The 26,410-nt window shown below is 29.3% G+C and overlaps 1 protein-coding gene across 1 annotated transcript; it reads right to left on the bottom strand.

The window, feature by feature from the left end:
* Positions 1 to 6,267: 6,267 nt before the first annotated feature.
* On the bottom strand, positions 6,268 to 25,808 carry LOC101241009 (uncharacterized). Its single transcript, XM_065788312.1, has 6 exons — positions 25,157 to 25,808; positions 22,673 to 22,763; positions 7,894 to 8,130; positions 7,732 to 7,805; positions 7,406 to 7,586; positions 6,268 to 7,270 (listed from the first exon to the last, which is right to left on the bottom strand). Exons 1-6 carry the CDS (start codon positions 25,528 to 25,530, stop codon positions 6,401 to 6,403), a joined length of 1,827 nt encoding a protein of 608 aa, XP_065644384.1. The 5' UTR covers positions 25,531 to 25,808; the 3' UTR covers positions 6,268 to 6,400.
* Between the last annotated feature and the right edge of the window lie 602 nt (positions 25,809 to 26,410).

Raw genomic sequence — 26,410 nt, 5'->3', positions numbered from 1 at the left:
TATATAAATTCTTTGCAGGGTTAAACTTTACTATCAACTCCCAAAGACCAGGAGTGACATAATATGTTTCATCATCAATAGTTATATCATTATCACTAAAATGTATTGGTTTTTTTTCAATATAAAATATATCATCTTTAGAATGTATTCCAAATGTAGTATCTGTAGATTTTTTACTATTAGCATACATTTTTAGATATTCTGTTGTAATTTTATCCTAGCCTCATACCTTTATTTTCTTCATGATTAGAAAATAGTTTTTTAAAATCAGCTATCATTATCTCTCTATTTGCTTCCGGATAAGAATTTGAAAAAGTGAATGCGAATTTATTAGCTTGATCTTGCAATTTATTTATGTTTTCTTTTATTCCATCTTGACTAACAATTAATGGCTTGTAAATTTTTTCTAAGTCTAACTGTAAATTAGTTTCACCCATCTTTTCATTTAAACTATCATTCAGTATTTTTTTTTTTAAGCTCTAAGAATTTTTTGACAACTTTGTCTCTTCTTTCAGGATCTTCAATTTTTAGAAATGACAATTTTGTTTTTTTATAAGAAATATAAAAAAACATAACATAAATCGTTATGTTATGTTTTACGTTTATTTTATTCGTTTTATTTTAATTAATTTTTTTTTTTACTAAATCTACTTTGGAGTACACTAATTACTTCATCTCTTCCTTGTTTAATTAATGATTCTTTAGTTTGTTCATTAATTCTTTTAAATTTGTTCTAATTTGCTCAAGCATGGCTTTAAATTTTTCAAGTTCACTAAGTATTAGTTTAAATTCATTGTCATCTATACTTCCATCTACTTAAACTTTAGAAATATAGTCACTTATTGTATTTAGTTTTGAATCAGCAAGTACTTTATTCTTTTCATGCTTTTCTGCTTTTAAATTTAATTTTTTATTAACTTCCTATTAATGATTAAACACCTGCTCCTAATGCTGCACCTTCACATGTAATAGCTACTGGTGCTGCAATTATTGTTGCTAAAAAGCCAATTCCAATAGTTCCAAGTGCCATAGTGCTTGCTAGTAATGAATTATCATTTGCTGAAATTATTTTTATAGCTCTATGATACTTTTTACTAAACATATTTCTCTTTTTTCTCTCACTCCCTATTTCTTTTTGAATCTCACTAATTGTGTTTAAGCGATATATATGTGCCCTAATAATCTTATTTTCTTCATCAGGTGCACTTGGAAGATTTGGATATATTTTATTAAAAGTTTTATCATTTGCACTCTGTGCATTTGGTATATCTGAATAAATATTATTACACAGCTTTTTGCAATTAAGCTCTATTTTAATAAGTAAAAATAATTTTTTTTTTAATTATTTTTTTAAAAAATATTTACAATAAATTCACAAAACATAAACTATCTCCTTTTTTATTCAATAGATCAGAATCAGAATTATCAACAACATTTATTATAATTTCATCAACAGTTTCTGATATTACAGAGTTTTCTAAACTTAACATTTTTAATTGAAGTCTTAATTAAAAGTTAATTAAAGTTCTTCTTTTAATGAAACTAATGCAACACCTTCATTAACTAATACACGAAACTTTAAAAGAATATTTTGATGTGATAGAGATTTTATTGTAATGCCTTGTTGCGCAAATATTTCATATTTATTATCATTTATTAATACTGAAGGGTGTTCCAAATCTTTGTGTACTTTAGAATGAAGAAGTATTTTTAGAGGTTGATCTGGTATATACTTGTTTATAAATTTGTGTATAGGTGGATTATTTTTTGTCATTTCTTTTTATATGCAATATAAAAAAAAATTTGAGAAATCATAGAAGTATATTCAAAAATGGAATATTAGCAAATGGTGAATTTGGTCCTAATAATAACCTTCACCTGTTGATGTATATTCATTTCCACTACGTATGTAATAACCATCACCTACAGAACTTCCTTTACTCCATGGTCTCAAATATAAACCATTTCATTCAGCTGTCATTTTAATTCCTACTCCATTCTTTTTCCTGTGCACAATACCCCTCCCAGCAATTTTATCAACCATAGCTGATCCAGCTGCTGAACCTATTCCTGTTAATAAACCTGTTGCAAGTGATGGAGCAACGCTTGATAATAAAAATCTTCCAGCTGTACCAAGGAAAGGTAAAAGTGCACCAATAAATCCTCCCTCTATTTGAGAATTGTGATCTAGTTGTGCTTTACTTAGAGCAACTCTTAAGCCTTTACCTTTTTTATATGCTCTTTTAATTCTATTAAATTGTGTATTTGCTATAGCTAATACATGCTCACCATTAAGATCTGAATGTGATAACTTAATACTAGCTCCATAACCATCTTCAATTGCTTTTTTAAGTTTTTCTAATTGCCCTTGCGAAACATTGATTTTAATATTTGAATATTTACTCATTTTTATATATAATATAAAATAATTTTTAAAAAAATTACAAAAAAATTATTTTACTTCTTTTATGTGAAATGAAAATATAAAACTTCTTCTCCTCGTAAATTCAAAAGATTTCCATTTTGATCAAGCAATTTATTTTCCATTCTTGATATTTTATTTAGTATTACTGGTAAGTAAATTAAAAGTTGGAAAAAATGAATATATAAAGTTATCAGTTCCTCCATTTATATATGATGGTCCTATTATATCACTCATTTAATATGTTTACCATATTAGTTGATATATTGTAGCCTGCTGAATATATTCCACTGTCAAAACCAAAAACAGTTCTAATTGAATTTGAAGTTGTAAAATCAACTTTATAACCAGCTGCAATAGTTAAAGCTGATCTTAATGTATTATTATTTCCTTCAATTCTAATATTTGCAACTCCTGAACTTGCACCACCGTTTCCTGTCATAATCAATTGGATATATTTATTTATATCATTAATTTCATAACACCCATCTGGAATGTTTATATCCTTCCAAGTTGATCCATTATTTGCGCTATATCTAAAATTGTTGTTTGAAGAATTAATGTTAGGAAAACTGTAATATGTCTCTAAACCAGCTAGAGCCATTTCATATTCTCTGTCTTCTCTAAGTGTAATAATAGGGTATAATTAGTTCTTAATATACTGCTATTACCGCTCACTGATACATATGTCAGTTTTTATTTTTTATATAGATAATATTTTTTTATATATTTTTAAATTCATTTTTTCATCAAGTTGGTATATAAAAACAATTTAATCCACTTCTATATTTTCCATAATCTTTATTAGAAGATAAATCTATAACAACAAATCCATGAAGCTCTGACCAAGCTTTCTTACAAAAATTTTTAAACTCATCTTTTGTCATATCACTTAAAACATGATCATTATAAATGTGATTTAAATTCTTTGAATCTTGTGGAAATAAGCAAATAAAATTTGTATTTTCTCGTTTAGTTTGCCTAAGTAACATAAAATAATTTTGTGCAATATAGAAACAATCTACATTACTATGTCTTCCTCTTATACAATATTTTTTACACTTATTTTGCTTTGTTAATTATAAATCATCAAATATCATCAAGTTATTCTTATGAATATCAATCTCTTGAGGATCTGGTACATCTTCTGCTGTTTCAAAAAACTTGCACTCTATATCTGTTTTCTCATTTAAATTTTTTTGAAATGTCTTCAATTATAAGCTCAGGGTTTGCATTTATTTTTTCTATTTGGTCTTGTAGCTTAAATAGTTCAAGAATAATTTCTTTTGGTAATTTTTTTTCAAATGATTGTTTTAATATTTTGTATTCTGGTTGAAAAAGAGATTTTCCAAAAACTTGTAAGTTATTATAGTTTAACCAACCAGGTCTCAAAAGTAAATTCAATAATAAAGTAGTTTTTCTATAACCCGACTTTCCAACAATAATTCCTCTTATACTCTTAGGAAACAACTTATTATTTTTTCTCTTATTGATATTCGCATTCCATGACAAGTCTATAATATCCATTTTATATATTTAAGATTTTCATTTTTTATATATAAAAAATTTTCTATATATAAAAATGTACTGCGTTAAGTGTAGAAACAAAACAAATACACAAAACTTGCAAAATGCTCTGAGTAAAAGCAATAGAAATATGCAACGTGGAACTTGCGCTATTTGCGGAAAAACAAAAACTTAATTTGTATCATCAAAAATAGGAGGAGATTTAGTGAGTTCGATTAATTCAGCAACAAGTAAAATAAAACTACCATGGTCAAAGTTTCCAGGTGAAATGCATTTACCTGGAATGAACTTTGCAGGTCCTGGTACTAATTTAGATGAGCGATTAACTTCTACTGACGCATATAAAGAATGGAGTAAACCTATAGATAGAGTTGATAATGCAGCTTACCATTACGGTCTTGCTTATAAATACTTCGATGATACGGCAAAAAGAAATTTAGCTGATAAAATTATGATCGAAGAAATGGATGCTATAAAAAATCCGACAATACGTGAAAGAATTGAACGAGGTATTATAAAACCTATTATATCATCTAAAGCAAAGTTTGGATTAGGTTCTTTGAACCCATATGAATTAGGTGTTGAAACTACTCAAAAAAACTCCCAACGATCTGTAAAAAAGACGAGAATGAAGAAGTAATTCTAATGGATCCGAAGGATCTAATTCATATGGATCCAAAGGATCTAAATCTTATGGGTATGAAATGGGCTGAGAAACTTGCAAACGAACTTCATAGACCAGTTGTAAAACATTTTAAGTTATTGTGAATGGAATCGATGAAGTATGGGCTGCTGATTTAGTTGACATAAAATCTTTTTCAAAATTCAATGATGGCATAAAATACTTATTAATGGTGATAGATATTTTTTCAAAGTATGGATGGATTGTTCCATTGAAAAGTAAAACTGGAGTTGATGTTGCTAATGCTTTAAATAAAATCTTTAAAAATTCTTCGAATTTCTATAGATCCGAAAGTAAAAAATCAAAAGATTTTTCCGTAAATTTTAAAGAAAGAAAATCTCAAAAAATATGGGTAGATAAAGGCTTAGAATTTTATAATAAGCATGTTAGAGCGCTTGGTGTTGAGTTATATTCAACTGAAAATGAAGAAAAAAATTGTGTAGTTGAACGTTGGAATAGAAAAATGAAAGATAAAATGTTTAAGTGCTTTTCAGCTAATTCTACTAGGAAATATATTGATGTTTTAGATGAAATGGTAAATGAATACAACAACACAAAGCATTCTTCAATTAAAATGACACCAGTTGAAGCTAGCGTTAAAAAGAATGAAAATATTGTTTGGTTAAATCTAAATGGAAATGTACGATCAGAGTCTTTAAGACCAAAGTTTTCAATTGGTGATAGAGTTAGGATAACTAAAAAGAAAGGAACGTTTGAAAAAGGATACACACCAAGATGGACTGAAGAAATTTTTACAGTGTCACAGATTCAGTTCACAGATCTACCAACTTATAAAATAACTGACGATAATAATGAAGAAATACAAGGTACTTTTTATGAACAAGAAATACAAAAAACTGATCAAAACATATTTAGAATTGAAAAAGTTATTCGTAAACTCAAAAACAAATCATTAATAAAGTGGTATGGGTATCCTGATTCGTTCAACTCATGGGTTGATAATAAAGAATTGATAAGTTTAAAAAATTGATTTAAAATTACAAAAAATAGCTCAGAGTTTGTAACCATAGTATATTAATATATTATGGTTGTTATACTCCCATTATCTTATATATTTTATTTTAGCTCAGAAATTATAGACAATAGGACAATTAAGACAATAGTTGAAATGACTTATGAGAATGTAAATATGTTTATAGTTGAAATATGATATGAGTTTATAGTTAGGGATATAGTTGAAAAAAAGATGTGTTGGAACGCCCTTTTTATACTACTCTATTCTACTAAATTACTTATATACTAATAATATTTTCTATTCTATTAAGCATACTATGTTCCTAAATTAATTTTAAACTAAACTTTTTTCGCCAACTTAAAGCAGTCAAATGATGTTGATGTATAAATACAAAATTAAAAAAGCATAAAAAGTTGAAATATAAAATTATTTTATGTTAACTTTACTATTCTATCAGTATATTAATTTTTTTTTAAAAATACGAAAAAAATGACTTTTTAGCAGATTTTTAATGTCAATTTTCTAAAAATGTGGTACCTCCCAGATTTTTCTAAAAAATGAAAATGAAGTGTCTAGAAGCTCCTATATATACATAACACTAATCAGTTACCATGTATTAAAAAATAAATAAATAAATAAATCCAACTAAAACCAAATTAATTATATAAATGCGATTTTTTTTTTGAAAAATACAAAAAGTTTATTACAAATAAATAAAAATAATAATTTAATTACTTTTATATGAAAAAGAACCTTTATAAAAAATTACGTTAAAATGAAACCATCAAGACGGTTAGGTATCACCCGCTTCATTTATAGACATTTTATCAAAAAGATTTTGAAGACAAGCTTTGGATTCTAAAAATTGCGTTTCAGAAGACCTGCTTTTTAATGCATGCAGTATTTGATAAACTAAGGTACGGCACCTATCTGTAAGAAAACGTTTAACATACAAACTGCCCTCTAAATTAATTTTATCTTCTTTCGGCAATACAAGTTTTTTATTATCTAACTGCTGTTTAATAAACTCATTTAAAACAGAGACATGGTCGTTCCAACTCTGTCCGCATTGCATAACAAACGATTTTAGTTCTTCGCAGCAAACTTTATCTACTTCCCTAAGTTCTTCTGCCAGTGCAGCATCAAAATCGTATTTTAAAGATAATTTCAATGCCTCAAAACCCAGTTGCCTTACCATCAAATATGTATTATTAATGGCATTCAAGTTGGCACAGTTTTGGTATTCAAGCAGAGCTTTTTTTGGCAAAGATTTTTCTAAACTATCCCTCAAACTTTTAAATAAATTTATTCCTTGATTGTATTGTTTACATTTTAATGAAGTTGCATTACGCATGATTTCTAATTCAGTCTTTGAAGACATAACATGCTGTTTAAGACTAAGAACAATAACCGAATACTGAGTAAACATATCCGATAAATCGCCGTCAATTTTAGCAATATTTTCAATGTCGTTTGTACTTGTCGAGCTTTCTTCCAATTGGATATTATCATAAGTTAAACTATCAACAAGCTCCTGGAAACGAGGTAAATTTTCCTCAATTTTCTTTTCAAAAACTTTAAGCTTGTCTAATATTTTACTAAGACTTGCAAGTTTATCAGAAGAAAATGTGTTTCCATTTTGTTGGCAATGATACTGAATGACCTAAAAAGTACAAGCATTAAAATTAGCAATTTAAAAATTTCACGTATCTTTTTCTCTAAAACTGTTAATCCTATAACAACCTGAAAGTTTTCCATATCTTCTTCACATAAAACACATATTATTAAATATAACAACCTGATAGTTTTCCATATCTTCTTCACATAAAACACATATTACTAAATAAAGACAGATAGGTGGCTCTTTCTCCGGACACCCAACAACTCCAATTAATCTAGCAGCTGCACACTGTTGTTCATCATAATACAAAAGCAAATTTGCTTTACAACAATGCCGACAGTATACAAAACCACAAAGTCTAGAAAATATATGAATTAAAGATTAATAAATATAACTTTAATAAATAATAATAAAGCAAATTAAATTAGACTTAAAAAGAAATCAATTAAACTAACATTTACAGTAAAAGAAACGTCAACGTCATAAAACGTCATCTATGATACCTGCAATGATGCTTATTGTTAATGAAAGAAAACTTTGAATGACATTGAGAGCACCATTCTACTTCCGAACTTTCCTTTACATAAAGATAAAATTTAAATGTCAATTCTTTTTTAAAGTTTTAATACATTTAAAATTAAAAATCTTTATAGAAAACTCATTACCAGCCATTTTGACGATTTCTGCCATTCAGGTATTTTCATAATAGAAAAAGTATCATTTACTACAGTTTTTATTCTTGAATTAGGATTTACATTAGCTTTAAAACCTTGCAGAAGTCTCGTTAACTCTTGTGAAATTAATAAACGTTTTTTACTTCGCAAAGATAGAAAATCCTCAGTCAGTGAACGAATTTCACCAAGGGGTTGACTGCTTGGAAAATCTGCACAACTGAAGCAAACCTTTAAATAAATAATACATAAACACTTAAAAACAAACAAAAAACATTTTAAAATATATGAATTAAATTACAAAAAAGTAACTAATTGTTTTTATTGAAAAAAAGAAATTTATTTTAACTATTAATATAGTAATACATTGGGTAAAGTACAGTTTTAAAGTAGGTTATTAATCAATTTAAAAAAATAAAAATACCGTAGGTATATGAGATTTATCAACAATAAAAAAATTAATAATAACTATTATATAGCTTATATATAATGAGCTTTTGTAACAAAATTAGGTGAAGTCAGACATTTTTTTCCATAATATGTCATAACAAATCGTCCATTCAGTATTATCTTGTTTTATCTACAACTGTAATTAATAAAATGTTCTATCTAATATATAAAATAAACACAAAAAATATATATATAAATAAGTACAATGTTCTATCTGATATAATTTTATATTATATTACATAGATTATTGTATTTATTTATGTATAATTTTTTTTTTTTGTATTTATTTTATATATTAGATAAAATATTTTATTTATTACATTTGTAGATAAAACAAGATAATACTGAGGGGACAAAATGTTCTTAATATATATATACATTAGGGTGTCCCAAAAAACACCATTTTTGAAAAATATATGCAGAGACCCCCTTAATGTGTTCTATCTTATACAAAAACACTAGATTTAAAATTTTTTTGAATAAAAAATATTTTAAGGGGTTCCTCAAGACCCTCGAATATTTAATGGGTCCCTAATATTTTCAAAAAAAAAATTTTTTTTTAATATGTCAACCTGGTACTCAAATGAAGCGAAATTATATAAAAATTTCAAAAATAATATAGATTTCAAATATAGGATTGTTATTTTTGGTTTTATTACATGAAAAATTATGTTTTTTAACAAAAAACAAAAAAATGCATTTTTTATGTATTTTTATGATAATTTTGATAAATAAGTTAAAATTTCCAAATTAAATATTGCTTTTGAAATTTTTATATAATTTTGCTTCCTTTGAGTACCAGGTTGACATACTTTTAAAAAACTTTTTTTTTGAAAATATTAGGGACCCATTAAATATTCGAGGGTCTTGAGGAACCCCTTAAAATATTTTTTATTCAAAAAAATTTTAAATCTAGTGTTTTTGTATTAGATAGAACACATTAAGGGGGTCTCTGCATATATTTTTCAAAAATGTTGTTTTTTGGGACACCCTAATCAGGGTTGCAAAAAAACCGGTTTTTTTGAAAAAAATCAAAAACCATAGGTTTTTTTAAAAAAACCAAAAAAACCATGGTTTTTTTGGTTTAAATTAGGTTTTTATTAAAAAATGCCGTATTTAGTTATCCTTTTAAATTAAAAAAAAGCATAACGCATTTTATGTGGGTAAACTATATTCTTTATCAATATTACTGTTATATTTCATCAAAATTATTCAATACATCATTATTTAATGTTCTATATATAAATACAAGCTTTGCTGCTTTTTCTACCCCCAATTGGTTTCTTAACTTAGAATGAACAAGGCCAAAAGTTGAAAAAATTCTTTCGATTCCAGCACTAGAAGCTGGTGCATTTAATAAACCTTCAATATCCACTATGTTACAATCCACAATTTTCAGAGATTTCCACCATTCTATCGGTGATACATTTTTTAAAACAGATTCACTATACAAATAGCTTTTATCGAATGGAGCAGATTTGGCTTTTAATTTGAATATTATTGGTAACAAGTTCTTGAACTCTTTATCTGCGAAATTCATGGCAGCTTCATTTTCATTTTCAGAAAGATTAGATCCAAAATATCTAGGATCTAGTGTGTTTGCCAGTAAATGAGCATCACTGACAGTCTGATGGTATCTAGATTCAATTTTTTTTTTTTTTCGTTTGATAAAAATGATAAACTGTTCATCAAATCTTTAAAAATTTCAACACTGTCACTTATTTTTGTTTGATCACTTTGCAACTTATCTAGAGCTACTGCAATTGGTTTTAATATTTTTAATAAATCTTCTGCGTTTCGCTTTATCTGTATATCACTTACTTTTTTACCAATCATAGGATCCAATTCTTTATTTTTTTCAAACATTGTGAAAATGATGCTCCAGTTGTTGACATATTTTTCAAGTGAATCACATACAGAATTCCAGCGAGTTTCAGTAGGAAGTGGCAATTTTGTTCCTCCGCTTAATTTATAAATTGCTCCAGCTTGATGATTATTTCTTATATATTTTATTATTTGTGTAACATGCTTGCTCACACTTTCAATGTTAAGATCATTTGCTAAAAGATTCAGCATATGAGCAGCACACCCATAAGTTATGATATCTTTTTCAGATGACAATTCTTGTCTCATTGATTTCATATTAGCTGCATTGTCAGTCACAAAGCTTTTTACTGTGCATCCAAATTTACGTCTTACAGAATCTATTGCTTCTTTTGCTAATTGTGTAAGATATTCACTAGTATGTGAATGACCAGAAGTGTTGATTGTTTCTACTAAAATGTTAATTTTATCTGTAATTACAGAGATACAAACTATAGGTTCATTATGTACATTACTCCAGCCATCTAAAGACATGGCTACAATTTTCCCATTCAATACATTACATTTTTCAGTTTCTTCTGTGTAAACCCTATTTAATATTTCTCCTCCAATTTGAGTTCTATTAGGTAGAGTGTATCCTGGATGAAGCATATTGATAAATTTTTTAAATTCTTTGTGTTCAACTGTTCTGAAGCTAGAGTTTGTACTGTATATAAATCTACCAAGTTGCAGATCAAATAAATCTTTCTCTTTGAGGCTTGTTCGTGTGAAAAACTTATCAATTTTCAAATATTTATCAGCTGATGTTGAATTGGGCTGGAACCTTTTCATTTGTTGTTGTGATGTTGATGGTGAGTTACCTTTAAAATGAAATTGCAGTTTATTGAATTATTCTAAATATATATGTTTACAATTTAGGGAAAGTATAAAATTTAAAATGACAATGCACTCATTTAATTACCTTCAAGAAGTTGTTGATCTTCAATTGAATCCATAATTTCATGGGGTTGTGATTGCTTGCACTTTTTTATATGTTCATGCATCCTTTGAATTTGAGCTTCCATTTCTTTTCTACACACATTACAAACTGCTCTACACCCCTTTCTTTCTGGAACATATATTTTAACCAAATCATATCACATTTGCGCCCAGTTTTTTAAGACATTTTTGTGGTATCAATAAATTATGTTATAACTACTTATACTTTTGCTAAACATATAAATCTATATATATATATATATATGTATATATATATATATATATATATATATATATATATATATATATAAATTGTTAAGAAAACTTCCTGATGAAATAAGTTCATCAGGAAGCAATGCTTCTTGATGAACCTATTGAAGGAGAAACTGCCTGTAGAAGAAAACAGATAAATAAGTGTTATTACTAATTTATTACTGCATTGTTCTATAATAACACTGAGGACTCTATTCTATGAAAAAACAAAAACAAAACTCATGGATTCAAAAAAAATCATCTATATTGAAGATTAGTTTTATTTGTGAACATAACCCTCTTTTAGTTTCCTGTTGTAAGTTTAAATCATTTAAAAAAAAAACATTAATTTGGTTTAAACCAACATTTTTTTAATTGGTTTAAACCATGGTTTAAACCAATGGTTTAAACCATTTGGTTAAAACCATGCAACCCTGACCCTAATATACATATATACATAATATGTCATAACAAATGTTCTTCATACATAATATGTCCATAATAAATGTTCTTCATACATAATATGTCCATAAGAAATGTTCTTCATACATAATATGTCCATAATAAATGTTCTTCATAATAACTATAGTTAGTTATAGAGTAGTTCATATGGAACAAACTATGATGCCATCTCAGCCTTCAGGACAAGCATCTTTGACTCCTTCTCAGCTAACAATAACTATAAAGTACTAGTAAAAAACCTCCTAAGAGGAAAAAAGAATCATGGAACACAAATACTTAGCAGCCGGAAGATGGACAAGAGGGGTCATCCATAAATGATGTCAGTGTTGTTTTCTCAATTTTTCGACTCCCCCTCCCCCCTTTGTCAAACTGTCAATTTTTGGCCAACCCCCCGTTATAATGACATCAGCTTTTGTGTACTCCCCCCCTAAAAACAATAAAAATGCCTAAAAACCATTGATTTTTTTTCTGACTATACATTTATATAATAGTAGATCTCATCAAATTATATTATATAATAGTCGATATCTCATTAAATAATCAACTAAGCAAATAGTATTAAATATCATTAATATAATCTTCCCAATACACAATAGGTAAGTGAAACAATAGGTAGTGAATGCTCTCCGCGCTCTAAAAGGATATCGTATTCTTGAGGTACAATCAAATTCGTTTCGTCAACTTCATTTTCATCTAACCATTCAGCAGTTTCCGAACTCTTCTGCTAGGCGATGACTGCCGAAAATTCTATCTGACACTTGGCAGTGATACAAACAGGTTGGACCCTTTTAATAAGATGGAGATTATAGCAGAAGAATGGATAGAAGCGTGCTTTTTCAACATAGCTTGAGAGGCAAAGTAGATATTGCACTTTTTACAAATTCTATCATCTAGACTAGACTGAACTGATGGACAAAACGCATCATACAGCAAAATTGGAAATCCTTTCGCAGTATGAGGAAAAATACTTTCAATGTTTGATGCGATGAGCATAAAGACAGATGATGGAAACAATTCTTTTGCTCCTTCTGAGACATCTACTGCTTTGAGCCCGTCTCTCGTTTGGTTGACAGGGACAGGAAGCAGAAGAAATCTTGCTTTAATTAGAGTAAAGTGAGAGCTTCTAATCGTCCGACAACAAGAACAATTTTCACATTTCACAATTTGAGTAAAATATCGACTTGTACGATGATGATTGGCAATCCATAGTTGATCTTGTAATAAAAGTCTCCTTGACTCTAGCTCTGATTTGTCTGGATCAATATACTCTGCAATGGTTGCATAACCGTTAATTTGTAGATCAGACCAAATATCTGCCAAAGCCTGTCCAGCAAAACCAAAGTTCTGTTTTTTTTAATTTTCATCTATTGTCCTGCCTGATTTAAAAAGATATGTTGGTTATTATAGGTTAAAAATTATATTATTATTTTTACAAATTAACTTTTGCCATTGTAATTACCTTGAGAATTAAGATGAATTCCGTAATGTTTGTGCGGAAGAATCACCTTAGATAGTTCTTTACTTAGAGGTGCCATTCGTCGCTCAGCTCTGCTGAATGCACTGTGGCCTGGAGCGTTCGTCATGATTAAAAGAGCATCAAGGTTATTCTTCATGGAATGGTGAATCCCGATTTCAATTACTTTCTGGTATTTGGGATTTTCGTCGGGTCCTCCATTGACGCTAAACACAACGATAGGCTTAACCATATTAGTTTGAGAATCTCTGGTAATAGAGTCGAATTCTTTGATATCCAAGAGCCGCTGAAAGTCTAATCCATGAGCGAAGGCGGTCGAGGATGCATGTTTTCCTGATCGAACAGCAATGTAGGTAGGTCCAGAATAAGTAAAAGCATCTATTTTTCTGAGACCATCTTTTTTAAGCATAATTCCAGCGTATACAGATGGTATAAGCTTGTGTTTAGCAGCCACGACCCAGTCGTGGCCCGGGAGAGTTACCCAGTACTCCAAATGCATCAACAACGGCGTTTTTTTTTTTTTTTTTTGGCTGCTGTGATTCCAATTGGCACTCTAGCCTTGTCGTCTTGACTAATGAAACACACTTCATCTGGCCCTAAAATAGAACAAAACTTCTTGCACATATTTTATAGTTGAACTGCAAAAGAGTTTGTCAACATGTTTTAAATGAGATTCATTATGAGGACTGATCAATCTAACAGGGACTGTTTTGACGTGCCTTTTGCCTTCTAATGTTCCGTAACTTCTCGGAAGTAGACAAGTATAGAGGGCGCTCTTGCTGATTGCAAATCCAATTTTGTTCATCTCAGATGTAAATTTGTAGAGAGTTTTAATGCTCTAAATAATAAAGAAATATATTTGGATATAATAAACTTTTTTACAGAAAACAGGATTTATTTCGTAAATTATATTCAAATCAAATCTTGAAATTAGTTGTTAACATTTCAAGGATATTTACAATAGTGCAAGTACTAATTAAGAGTAAAATTCTAACAAATACAATATTAACAAACATAGCTAAGCCATCATTACTTGAAGAACCTGTGATCGACGTCTTTCATCAGCGGATGAACCATGGAGAGCAATATCCATAATCACCTTCAAAAGAAGAGGTTGATCTACTTCTAATGGCGGTCGATCAGGTTTGTTTCTGATTTTTAGTTTTTCTTTGACTTCTGGATGCTCCAAGCAGATTTCCTCCATTCTAGCTTTTTTCAGTTCTCTAGTTTTCTTCTGTTGAGCTTGATCATACTTTTTTTTGGCCAGTTCTTTACATAGATGAGCTAGTTTCTTCTTTTTCTTTTTCAAATCATCCTCTCCAGCTTCAGCAATGAATCCACTTCTCTTTTTAGTCTTCAGTCCAGCAACTTTGCAATTTAAAGCTGCAATCTCAGAATTGAGTCGATCTTGAGCCACTGTTTTTGCATTTTTTTGATTTTTGGTGGTCAACAAACTCAAAGTTAATGCACTTTGTTGATCATCAATAACAGATCGCTCATTGGTGGGCTCAACAAACTGTGAGGAATTCATGTCAAATTCAAGTGGAGTATACGTGGGGGCAGACTGTTTTGGAGTATTGGCCCAAAATGATAATTGCTTGCTCTTGAACTTCATTGCCTTTTCATTAAAAAAATAGATTAAATACATTACTCTTGATTCAAGATCCTTATGCACCAGTTTCTCTTCTTTTAATGAATTTCATATACTATGGACTTCTTTCTGGATATTAGCCTTTTTTTATCGGGATGAGCATTTCCATGCATGACCATCAATAAGTTAAGTAATGCGGTTTAATTCATATTTTAATATTGATTTATTAGTATTGTTTACATCACAATCAGAATAATGATTTTGCTCATTGTTAGCGCAAGCTTTTTAAAAGAGTTTCTTTAACCTGCTTGGGAGAAATTAGCGTTTCGAATTTTTAATAGACTTTATGCGTTTGCATTGCATCACGTTTTACAATCAACTAGAGAGCAATTAGAGTTTCATATTTGAAATAACAACAATTTAATTTCAAAAAATGACAAATTTATGAGTTTATTTATATGAGTTTACTTTGAACCACATTTTATAATCCGCTAGGGAGCGAATAACGATTTTGAATTTTATATACAAAGAGTTAATATTTCTAACATAATTTGATTCGCATGTCATATGGTAATATAATATTAAAACGATAGAAATTTTTATTTTATGTTAGTAGCTGTTATTTATTTAATGTCTCTGGGAAACTTATTATATTAATTTATAATATTATATTATAAATAATTTGATATCGATAAATATAATACCGAATTCCCTGCATTTAATATTAATTTCCCCACAAACAAAACATCATTTCTATACCATTTAGTAGATGTAAATACAGTTAAAATCTGCTCATTAAAACTAAAAAAATAATTTAAATTTACATCATTTTGGCCTCAACACCCCTCTCTTCATTGTCAATTAGTGTCAAACTTTCCAGCACTCCCTCCCCCCTATATTTACTGACATCATTTATGGATGACCCCAGAGGTGATTTGTAACAAACACAAAATAGCATGCAAAAGAGTCAGTAAGGTGGCAAGAGAAGCAACCATGAGATACAAGAGTGAGACTGCAGCATGCTTTAGCTTATGTAGCTAAAGCATGCAAAAGGAAAATGAAACTGTGAACATCAACCTTCAAGACCGGTAGCAGAAGAAAGTGCTCAAACTGCAGACTAACCTACGTGTCACTAACATCAGTATTATGCAAAATAATGGAGAGCATACATCACAACCAAATTATAAAGCACTGCAATAACAATGGCCTATTCTCAAAAGCTCAGCACAGCTTTGTCCTTTAGCGGGGTAGTGTGTCTAATCTACTAGAAGTGCATGACATTCTGGCAGATGCAATACATTGTCGCAATGCCATAGACACAATAAAAGCTGTCTTTGTCAAAACCTTTGACAAAGTGCCACACAAAAGACTTCTGCACAAATTAAAAACCTACAGCATATTGTCCCATAACTAACAACACCGTATAAGCCATTTTTACCAACTTTACAGAAGACAAAAAAAACTAATGACTTGTGCGGTGTTGCAAGACCAACCGACTTGCGCGCTGTCACTACTTTTCAAATTGCGGCTTCTGATTTGCTGAAATCTATATTATGTGACCATTTGTTAAATGCGCAATGAGCAGCTCTATTGATAGGCATTAAAATGTGAAAACTGCCAAAATCGACTTGAGTGGTGTTGTAAGCTAAGGGTCGATATGTGGCTTATAGCTCAGGTGGATAGCAAACTGGCTAACCAAAAATAAAGAGTGGTTGTTAGTAAAGCTGAATCCAAGTGGAAAGAGGTGACAAGTGGAGTGCCTAGAACTGATCCTCAGAGATCAGTTCTAGGACCGCTGCTTTTTATCATTTACATAAATGACCTACCAGACAACATAGCTCACTACATCAAGATATATGCTGACAACTATAAAAAACTAGGTATCATCAAAATAGAGGAGGACAAAGCACATCTTCAGTTAGACATCAACAAAGCAGTAGAATAGTTCAAAAAATGCTCTTTAACTTGAACAGATGCAAATGCGTGCCCATAGGCCACTCCAACAAATTGGAGTGGCCTATGGGTAAAGTTTATTTTTGGAATATTATAAATTCCCATGTCCAACCGTCACACCTAATTCTCCTGCTTTTATGACTCTTTGAATGGCAAGAGCTCTTATTTGTGCTCTCTTATTAGTCAGCATCATAAGCTGAATATTTTCTGAAGATGGAAAGTAAGCATTCCGAGAAATCACTGGGTCAATGACGTTGTTGTTAACTTGATCCAAGTATCTGGATGACCGAATGAAAATGGTAAAGATGCTGAGCTCTATCCTTATTTGAATGATGGATTTTGATGCATAACCAAAATGGCACATACACCCTGATAATGAACTTTACTATGGTACATCAGTTGTTTGATGGTTCTATTGTGGAAATATACAGTCTTAATAACCTGTTGGCTGTTGTCAACCAGCAGGACATGTTTAGAGGAACTGGATTACGCTTAGCAAGGCTTAGTGAGCACATACCTGAGCTAACATAACCAACATAGCTAGATACTGGTTTGTTCAACAAGGAAAAGTGTTCCTCTAAAACTGTTCTTCGATAATAATTACCATCTGCTTTTCTATTGACAATGCTTTATCAAATCAGCTATTTTCAATGTCCAAACTCTGACCTTTAAGCGCTTGCATGGTTTGATAACTTTCCCTAACAATTTTGTTCTTATCAATTACTTAACATTTATTCAATTTAGTGATCAGGCCTACGTCCTGCAAAATGATAGAAGCTATGATTGCTGTGGCTTGAAGCAATATCCCAAATCTTTAGCTTATCAAGGCTGTACTTGTAAGTTTCCTTCACATTTGTGATGAGGATTAAGTCGATAGTTCGAGCTCTACTTACAAGCTGCTATATCAAAAAGAAATTGTGATTCTACTTTAAACTCTACCCTTGTTTTAGCTGCTACGCTTTTCTCTATTCTTTTATAAACAGATTTGATATCAATATAGTTCTTGTGATAAGCATGAACCATATCAAGGACACATTTCTTTGAAATTACAGGCATGGAAGCATCAGAATACAGCATTTGCAGCTTTACATATGTTCTGTGATAGAAGAAAATGAATGTTGCTTGTTTCAGATCCAAGACGTCACCTTTCATAAATGCAGCATTTAATAATATTCTCTTTAGTTGGAAGCATCCTGGCAAAATCTATCAGTGATCTGAAAATCAGGTAGTCTAATACTCTGTTTTGAAGATTTAAAGAAACTTTAAAGATTTTTTTTACTGCTAGCTCAGTTCATGACCTGTAACAATATAAAAAATTGATAATAAAATATTTATTAGTGGTTAATAATAATGATGATCTGAAAAATCTGATAGCAAAATATTTTTTGATACCACATATGCTTAAATGTCAAAATAACCACTTCTATTTATTATAAGAAATACAAATTAATTTTTAAACTATAATTTTTTAACATTGATGTACTTTATATGCTCGCATAAAAGTCAAAATATTTGTCTCATGAGATTACGAATATTAGAACAAAAGAATTCAAAAAACGAATAGAAAAAAAATTATTATTTATAACTACAAGTATCAACATAAATACACCGTTTTTTCATGATCATGAAAAGGTGTATTTTGATTTTTAGGTAATTATTTAATTAGGTGATGATTTTTAGGTAATTTCAGACTCCTTGCAAGAACAGAACATATTGTCTACGTGGCCTAAAAATATTCCACAGTAATTAACCATAAATAGGTGCAACTTTTGCACACTACCCAGTCTTCTCCATTTACCCAGCGCTTTCGCACTTAAGTCTTATTGCATTTGCCCACACGCCTGCAAAAACTTTGGCGAGCTCATAATAAGGCGCTTGCCATAAAAATAAATGTGTTTTTTTTAAATAATTACAAAACATTTTTGTTCATTTGTTTAATTTTTATGAAAAATGTTTTTTTTTTACCAGTTTTTTTTTTAATTATTTTATCTAGTACTTATTCAAAGCATTTTTTCCACTATTTTTACTTCAATTTAAATAGCAGAAAAAAATGAATTTTTTAAATTGCACAGGCTAACTTAAAAATGACCATCCTGCCAGCGCTTTTTTCGTGCACTGGCATTAAATTTCAAACGGAGAAGACTGACTACCGCAAAGTTCTGGAACATCTAAAAAAATTTTAAAAAAAAAACTTGTAGATTTTTCAAAATTTTTGAAATTTTATGTCCTTTGCCAGAACAAAAAACATTCTCACAGGGTGAAGAAATTTTGAACAGAAGTTACTTATAAATAAGCCAATTTTTCTGTGCTACCCCAAAAGCTTTGTAAAAAATTTGATTTTTTTGATACCCGTAAATGTTCTTTCATCAAGCGTTGTTAATACTTTTTAACCAACACAATCAAAAGCTGATTTGACACAGTAACAACATAGACACTGACAGATTGTGTGTTCAATACGTGTCAGCATAAAAGTGTCTGGTGTTTTATTTTATTTTTTTATTCTGATTCACTCCAAACAAGCAACAACTATTAAGTTGGGTGTTACTTGAAAGAAAAAAAAGAATAGAGTTATATAGCAAAGAAACAGTTGACAAAAGACTTGAAAAGTTATAGGTTGTATAAGTTAGGATAGCCGAATAAAAGTTTTTAGAGCATGCAGGGACAGATATAGTAAAAGAATGAGACTTTGCTGAATGACGAGTCAAGCAAGAACAAGTTTTAGTTGATGGAACTAGAGATGATAGCTCCTCTCAGCAGCGACCATGAAAGTATTTGTAGAAAAGAGAAAGAGATGCAGCTTTATGACAATGTGAAAGAGGCTCAAGCTTAGCAGATTTAGAAGAAAAAGTCCATCATTAGAAGTAACAGCCCAAATATGACAACAGAATTCCACACAGGAACAAATAAAATGTAGTGATAGAGAATGGAATTAGGAGTAAGAAAATGGTGAGCATGATAAACAGAAGCAACCTTAGCGGATGCTAATTTAACAATCAATTGTATATGTGGTTTCCATGAAAGGTCAGTAGTAAATGATAATCCAAGAAGACATAAAAAAGAGGACTCATTGAGAGGGTTGCTATTCATTAATATAGGAATAATATATACAAGCAATATACAATAAGCAAAAGTTATTTGCAGTAAATAACTGAGTTTTGTTAAAGTTAAAATTTACAAATCACTTCGAGCCCCAATCTATTTAAGAAGTGAGATCAGTTTCAAGATCAGTTACCTACCTCATCAGCAAAAAGAGCTACTTTAGATATAAGGTTGTCAGGAAAATCATTAATGTAGATATGAAACAAAGCAGGACCAAGAATAGATCCTTGAGGTACCCATAAAGTTATTGGAAATGCAGAAGGGTGTTGGCCTTCGAACATGTCTTTAATAAAGCAGTTAGAAAGAAATGACTTGGTTATCTTAAAAACATTGTCATTTACACTATATGTAGCAGGCTTATGGAGATAACCAGCATGCCAAACTTTATTAAAAGCTTTAGATATGTCAAGAGCAATAGCATTAGCCTCTCTGACTCCACCTAATGCACAATAAAATATAAATAAAGTCAGTCATAGAGCGAGAGGATTGAAAACCGTTTTGATTGTCTGACAGTAAGTTATTTGACTCAAGATGGGATGTGAGAAATTTGTAAATCAAATACTTAAAGACCTTGCTAATAACAAAATGAAGACTGATTGGACAAGAGTTTTAAAAAATGGGAACAACAGATGCCATTTTCAAGTAGGCAGGAAAACAAGACTCTGTTAAACACTTGTCAAATAGTTTAGAGAGAATTGAAGAAAGTTCTGGAGAACAATTTTGTAAAACTTTGACAGGAATATTGCCACGACCACAAGTCATAGAATAGTTTAATTGAGATATGACATAAGCAACAGAAGCTGGAGTGATTTGAATGTCTAACAATGGGTTAATCTGTTTAATTAGAATGGAAGGAGGAGAATGGCCATAAGATTCAAGAATCAAATAAGAAAAAAAGTTTTTTGTAAAAAGTACTGCCTATGCAGAACTATTTGCAAAAAACAATAACAGCAATAACAACTGCATATTTTTCAAGTTATAATAAATTTACTAAAAACTGCTAAATTTCTTATCACAAGTATAACAAACACTGATAAAACAGAAATCTGTTAAACAATGCATGTTCCTAACAGTACATCAAGTAATTGAATTAAATACTTAAAATAAATTAAACACAAAATTAATTCAGCTTTAGCCATATTGATTTCATATGCACAAACTATCTAGAACAGTTTTATGATCAAATTCATTTACCAATTCTCTTTCAACACTTAGTAGTGCTCAACTTGATAACTATTCCTCACTTAGCAGAAATTTTTTGATGTAACCCAAAAAAACAACCATGTCTATAGTAAACTCTTTGTAACTTGTTTGCAGCTTACTTCAAAACACTAAAAGAACCACATGTTCAAATTTTGAAGAGATTCTAGAATTCCTTTACAATTTTTAATTTTCCAACTTTTTCCTTAGTGACTACCAAAGCCCAGTGAATTTGTGATTTAGGATCAACCGCTGCATTTCTAGATGCCCATCTTCTTTAAGCAATGTTAATCTAGCTAAACTAAAATCTTATTTACTTAAAAACTTCTGGATAGCTTACTAGCAAATTAATGACTTTACCAAAGTAGAAGTATATGCAATTGAGTCATCATCTGTTAGTATTGGATTATTAGCATTGTTGGTGTTCACTGTAGCATCTTGTTTAGGTTGTGGGTGGATTTTTCTATCAACAACATCAATACTTTTTATACAAATATTTGTATTGTTCCATTGAACTGAATACCAGTTCTTCTGGCATTATCATCATGGTTATTCTCATCAGTAAACTTCACATGTTTTTTATAAAACTTGAAAATTTGTTTGAAAAATACATGAATTCTGTTCCAACTTTGCTAAGTCACATTTTTTTTTTTTTTTCAAATTACTATCACAGTCACTGTTTAAACTGTAATCTTGTTAGATTAATCAAAACTTCATCTCATTTCATTCATCAAAGCTCCATCTTTTTACTGTAAACTGCTTTTTAATGCTTTGAAAATATTTATTCATCAAGGTTGCTTGCAGCCTTGTTAGGAGTTAAAAGAACTGGATATTTTATGTTAATAAATAATAAGAAAAAAACTTTCTTCAACTATTTCGGCATTCTTAAAGATACACAGTTTATACTTGATTAAACCATTTGATAATTAACAGAATGATGGATTTGACATTTTTTACAATTATCATGCTACCTTTTGAACAACCTTGTGGAGTTAAAGAAGTCAAAGGTTAAATATAATTCTTTTCTTTCCTTTTCATACAATTTTAAATAAAACTTTTAGACATGATTGTGGAGTGGAGTTGTAAAATGTGATTTTTCGACTAGAATTATTAGAATTATCCCTTGCTTATTTGGTTTCTACATAGAATACAAGCTGCTGTTGATTCAAAGAGATCATTTATTTTATAATCCTTCCAGACAAAACTTTTCATTTTAGAATGTTTACTGTCACAGTATTTTAAAATATTTGAATTATAAAAAAATGCATTGAAACCTTTGAAATAAAAATATCTGTCTGTAGATACAAATATCCGGTCGATAATTTCTATCCGTAGATACAAATATACGGCCAAAAATATCCGACTGATAATTTTCAATTATCAGGTTATTTAATATCCAGATGGATATTTAAAAAAAGCTATCTAGGACATCCCTAATCGAAACAAGAAAAAAATTGAAGTATAATTTGGTAGCAAATCAACATTTTTACCCGATAGAGATTTCCCTGAGGATCAGGTATGCATTCTGAAGATAAGCGCTTCATGTACTGACAGCAGTTTTCACAAAACACTCTTCCACATCTGTATACAGAAAATGTAAAGACATTTACATTTTACATACTACAAATTAAATTACACCTCTATATACATATATATATATATATATATATATATATATATATATATATATATATATATATATATATATATATATATATATATATATATATATATATATATATATATATATATATATATATACATATATATATATACATATATATATATATATATATATATATATATATATATATATATATATATATATATATATATATATATATATATATATATATATATATTAAAATGTAATGACAAACTAGTAAGATTTATTTTAAATATTGCCTTAAAATTATTTAAAACAGCTGCATAAACATAAATAAAGTAGAGTTTTTAGACCAATAACTATTTTACAATATTGTTTTGGTTCTGTTTTCAGATAGAAAACCAAGAATACTTTTGGTTTTAACAACTTTTTAATAAAAATTTTGATGAACTAAAGAAGTGAATAACTTTTTGTTAATAAAATTTAAAACTTTTTAGCTTGTCCCTTTATACTTTAATGGAAATCTGAATACCCTAGCTATAATATAGCAAACTATTAGTTGCAATTCCTGAGCGCAACAAAACACATTTGATTTTTGACAAAAAACACAATTTTCATGAACTTTACTCTCTTACATCAGTTTTTATTATAAAGCTAGAATCTTAGGATTTTTTGCATCAATTAATTTGACTCAACTTATTTCTAACCATATATAGAAAGTACTATGCCTAATATGGTTTCTTTTATATATTATTCATGTCTTACAACCACTACTGATAAAAAAAATTTGCCGCAGGACACGTTTTTTTCAAAAGTAGTTTTTGCAGGTAAGATTTCTTAAGTACCAAAACACATCAAATTTATTTGAAAATTTCCATATAGATTAAAAAAAGGAAAGCAATCTAATGGAATGGGGAGCCTTTTTAACATTTATACATAATTTCTAAGTTCTCAGTATTTAAGAACTTTAAGGTCGGTTTATAAAATAAAAATTTTTTTGAAAAAGTTCCCTGTGAAAATTGTTCCTCTATTCAAAAGGTGTAAATGTTCCTCTATTCAAATCAAGTATTTATTTATATTTTCTTGATGAAATGGTACTTAAGAATTTTGTTTAGAAATTATGCATATAAATTATGTATATTTTTTACCTTTGCGTATTATTTGTTATGATTTTAGCACTTGCCAAATTTCATGCCAAATTTAACCATACTTAAGTTAGCAATTCCACGGTTCAACAAAAAACATTTGACATTTGACAAAAAACACGTAATTTTCATAAACTTTACTCTCTTATATCTTTTTGTATAGTTAAGCAAGCACCTTGAGGTTTTTTGCATCAGTTAGTGTTACTTAACCTCTTTCCAGCCATATATAGAAAGTACTATGGTTTTTATGGCTTCACTTAAATATTATCCATATTCTGAGACCACTTTTGAGAAAAAAACTTAAAGCAGAAACGTTTTTTTAGAATGAAGCTTTTGGAGGTAAGGTTTCCTAAGTACTAAAAATATCCAATTTTTATAAAATTTTCCATATATATTAAAAAAGGGATGAGGAATCTAATGGAATGTGGAGTCTTTTGAACATTCATACAAAAAATTTTAGTTCTCAGCGTTTAAAAACTTCTCGGTTGATTTATATAGAAAAAAAGGTGTTTTTTGAAAGACTCCAGGTGTAAATAACAACTACAGCCTTTCCTCATTTTAAAACAGCTATTTATTTATGTTTTCTTGAAAAATTAGTGCTTAGGATTTGCATATATAAATTGTGTGTATAATGCCTTTCATACTTCACGTATTTTATGTTTTTGCTTTGATTTTTGCGTTTGTTTTGATTAACAAAAATACTCTCTTTTTTGGTGCCATTGCATTTGAAATTTTCCATACTTAAGCTCTTTACCTTACGTCAAAAAATCATCAACTTTTGTACTACAAAAATTTCAATAACTTTGGATCCGCTTAGCTTTAAAGGCCGAATGACCCCTCATTATTTAAGTCAAGTCAATCTCTATGCAATGATATAAATTATATATGCTTATTTCAATTAAAAAAAAATCGTCTGGAATGGCTACTTAAGTACCAGGCTTTTTGTTTAAAAATTATTAGTTTTTCCAGCACAAAAAAATGCAACAACTTTGGATCCAAATAATTTGAAAGATTCCCCATTTTTTAAGTCTTTTAAAGATCTATAAAACTATGTTAATCATATATAAATATATTAACAAAAAAAAATTCTCTGGAATGGCTATTATTAGCTTAAATTTTAAACTCTAACAGTATCTAATATTCAACTAAAAAACATTTAACCTGTTTTTACATTAAGTTTTAAATTAAATAATACTTTTAATATAAAGAAAAAAATGTTATACCTTCTGCAGTTTTGTTTTCTTAGTTTATTTACAGAACCTGTTGTTAAGCCAAAAACTATATCACATTGCATACAATTGTTTATTTTTGAAGCTTCTAACCAATGAGACTTTCGAATTTTAAACAAAGCTCTAGAAAACCTTTTATCAATACTACTAAGTCTTTTAATACCATCTAACTCGTCCTCTTTTCCAAGGTCACTGTCTAGCTCAGCATTTATTGAGCTAAGACTATCTTTGAAATTAGTACTAATTAGAAAACTTTGTGACTTAAACAAACCAACTGCTGGTATTAAACTAGATTCATTCGATAAAGGAAGAGTAGACTGTTTAGATTTAAATGCTGACAAAAAGTCCATCTTTAAACTACTAGCCATTTTTACACTTGTCTAAGTTCATAACAAATAATAATAATAATATTTAAATAAATTTTCTCGCCATGTGAGGTGCATAGCTGATTTTAAGTTAAATTAAATGATTTAAGAAGCATACTTCATTAAAAATTAAACTATAAACAAATCTCATATGTTTTTCTCGTTGATCATTTTTAATTGTGAAATTTTTATACTTTTTACTTTTTTTTATTTTGTGGACAAGTTTCGGACCACGAGAAATCATTTTCAGACATTTTTTCGCAAACGCTCTAAAAATTTACAAGGAGTCCCAATCTGTTACAGAAATGAGATGAGATTCAAGATCAAATGCCAGTTCTAAGGAGAAGAATTTTTGTCTAGACATAAGAATAAAGCTAATTCATCAGCAAAAAAAGCTGCTTTAAGTGTATGGTTGTTGGGAAGATTATTAATGTAGATAAGAAACAAAACGGGACAAAAGATAGGATCTTGAGGTGACCTAGAAGATACTGGAAATAAAGAAAAGTGTTGGCCTTTTAGGATGACTTTAATGAAGCGGTTAGAAAGAAACAATTTGATTGATCTCAAAAATTTTTCCAGATACACCATATGGAGCAATCTTATAGAGAAAACCAGCATGTTAGACTCTGTCGAAAGTTTTATATATGTCAAGAGTAATAACTCTAGCCTCTCCGCCTTCATCTAATGTGAGTTAAAATCTTTCAGTCACATCAGTCACAACAAGTCAGCCGTAGAGCAAGAGGATCGAAAAACGTATTTATTATTTGACAGTAAGTTATTCGACTCAAGATGGGTTGCGAGAAATTTGTTGATCAAAGACTCGAAGACCTTGCCAATAATAGATAGAAGACTTATCGGACAATAATTGGAGGAGTCAGAATGT

This window comes from Hydra vulgaris, chromosome 01 (assembly GCF_038396675.1).
Source record: "Hydra vulgaris chromosome 01, alternate assembly HydraT2T_AEP".
NCBI lineage: Eukaryota > Metazoa > Cnidaria > Hydrozoa > Anthoathecata > Hydridae > Hydra > Hydra vulgaris.
The sequence above is the reverse complement of the archived record's forward strand: the minus strand, read 5'-3'. Positions and strand labels throughout refer to the sequence as shown.

What these genes read in the sequence shown, in the direction of transcription:
- LOC101241009 (XM_065788312.1), bottom strand. Translation starts at nt 25,530, where the DNA reads ATGGCTAGTAGTTTAAAGATGGACTTTTTGTCAGCATTTAAATCTAAA. An exon ending in AGAAAACAAAACTGCAGAAG is followed by an intron (nt 22,764 to 25,156) that starts GTATAACATTTT and finishes TTCTGTATACAG; the next exon opens with ATGTGGAAGAGTGTTTTGTG. An exon ending in AGAAATCGTCAAAATGGCTG is followed by an intron (nt 7,806 to 7,893) that starts GTAATGAGTTTT and finishes CTTTATGTAAAG; the next exon opens with GAAAGTTCGGAAGTAGAATG.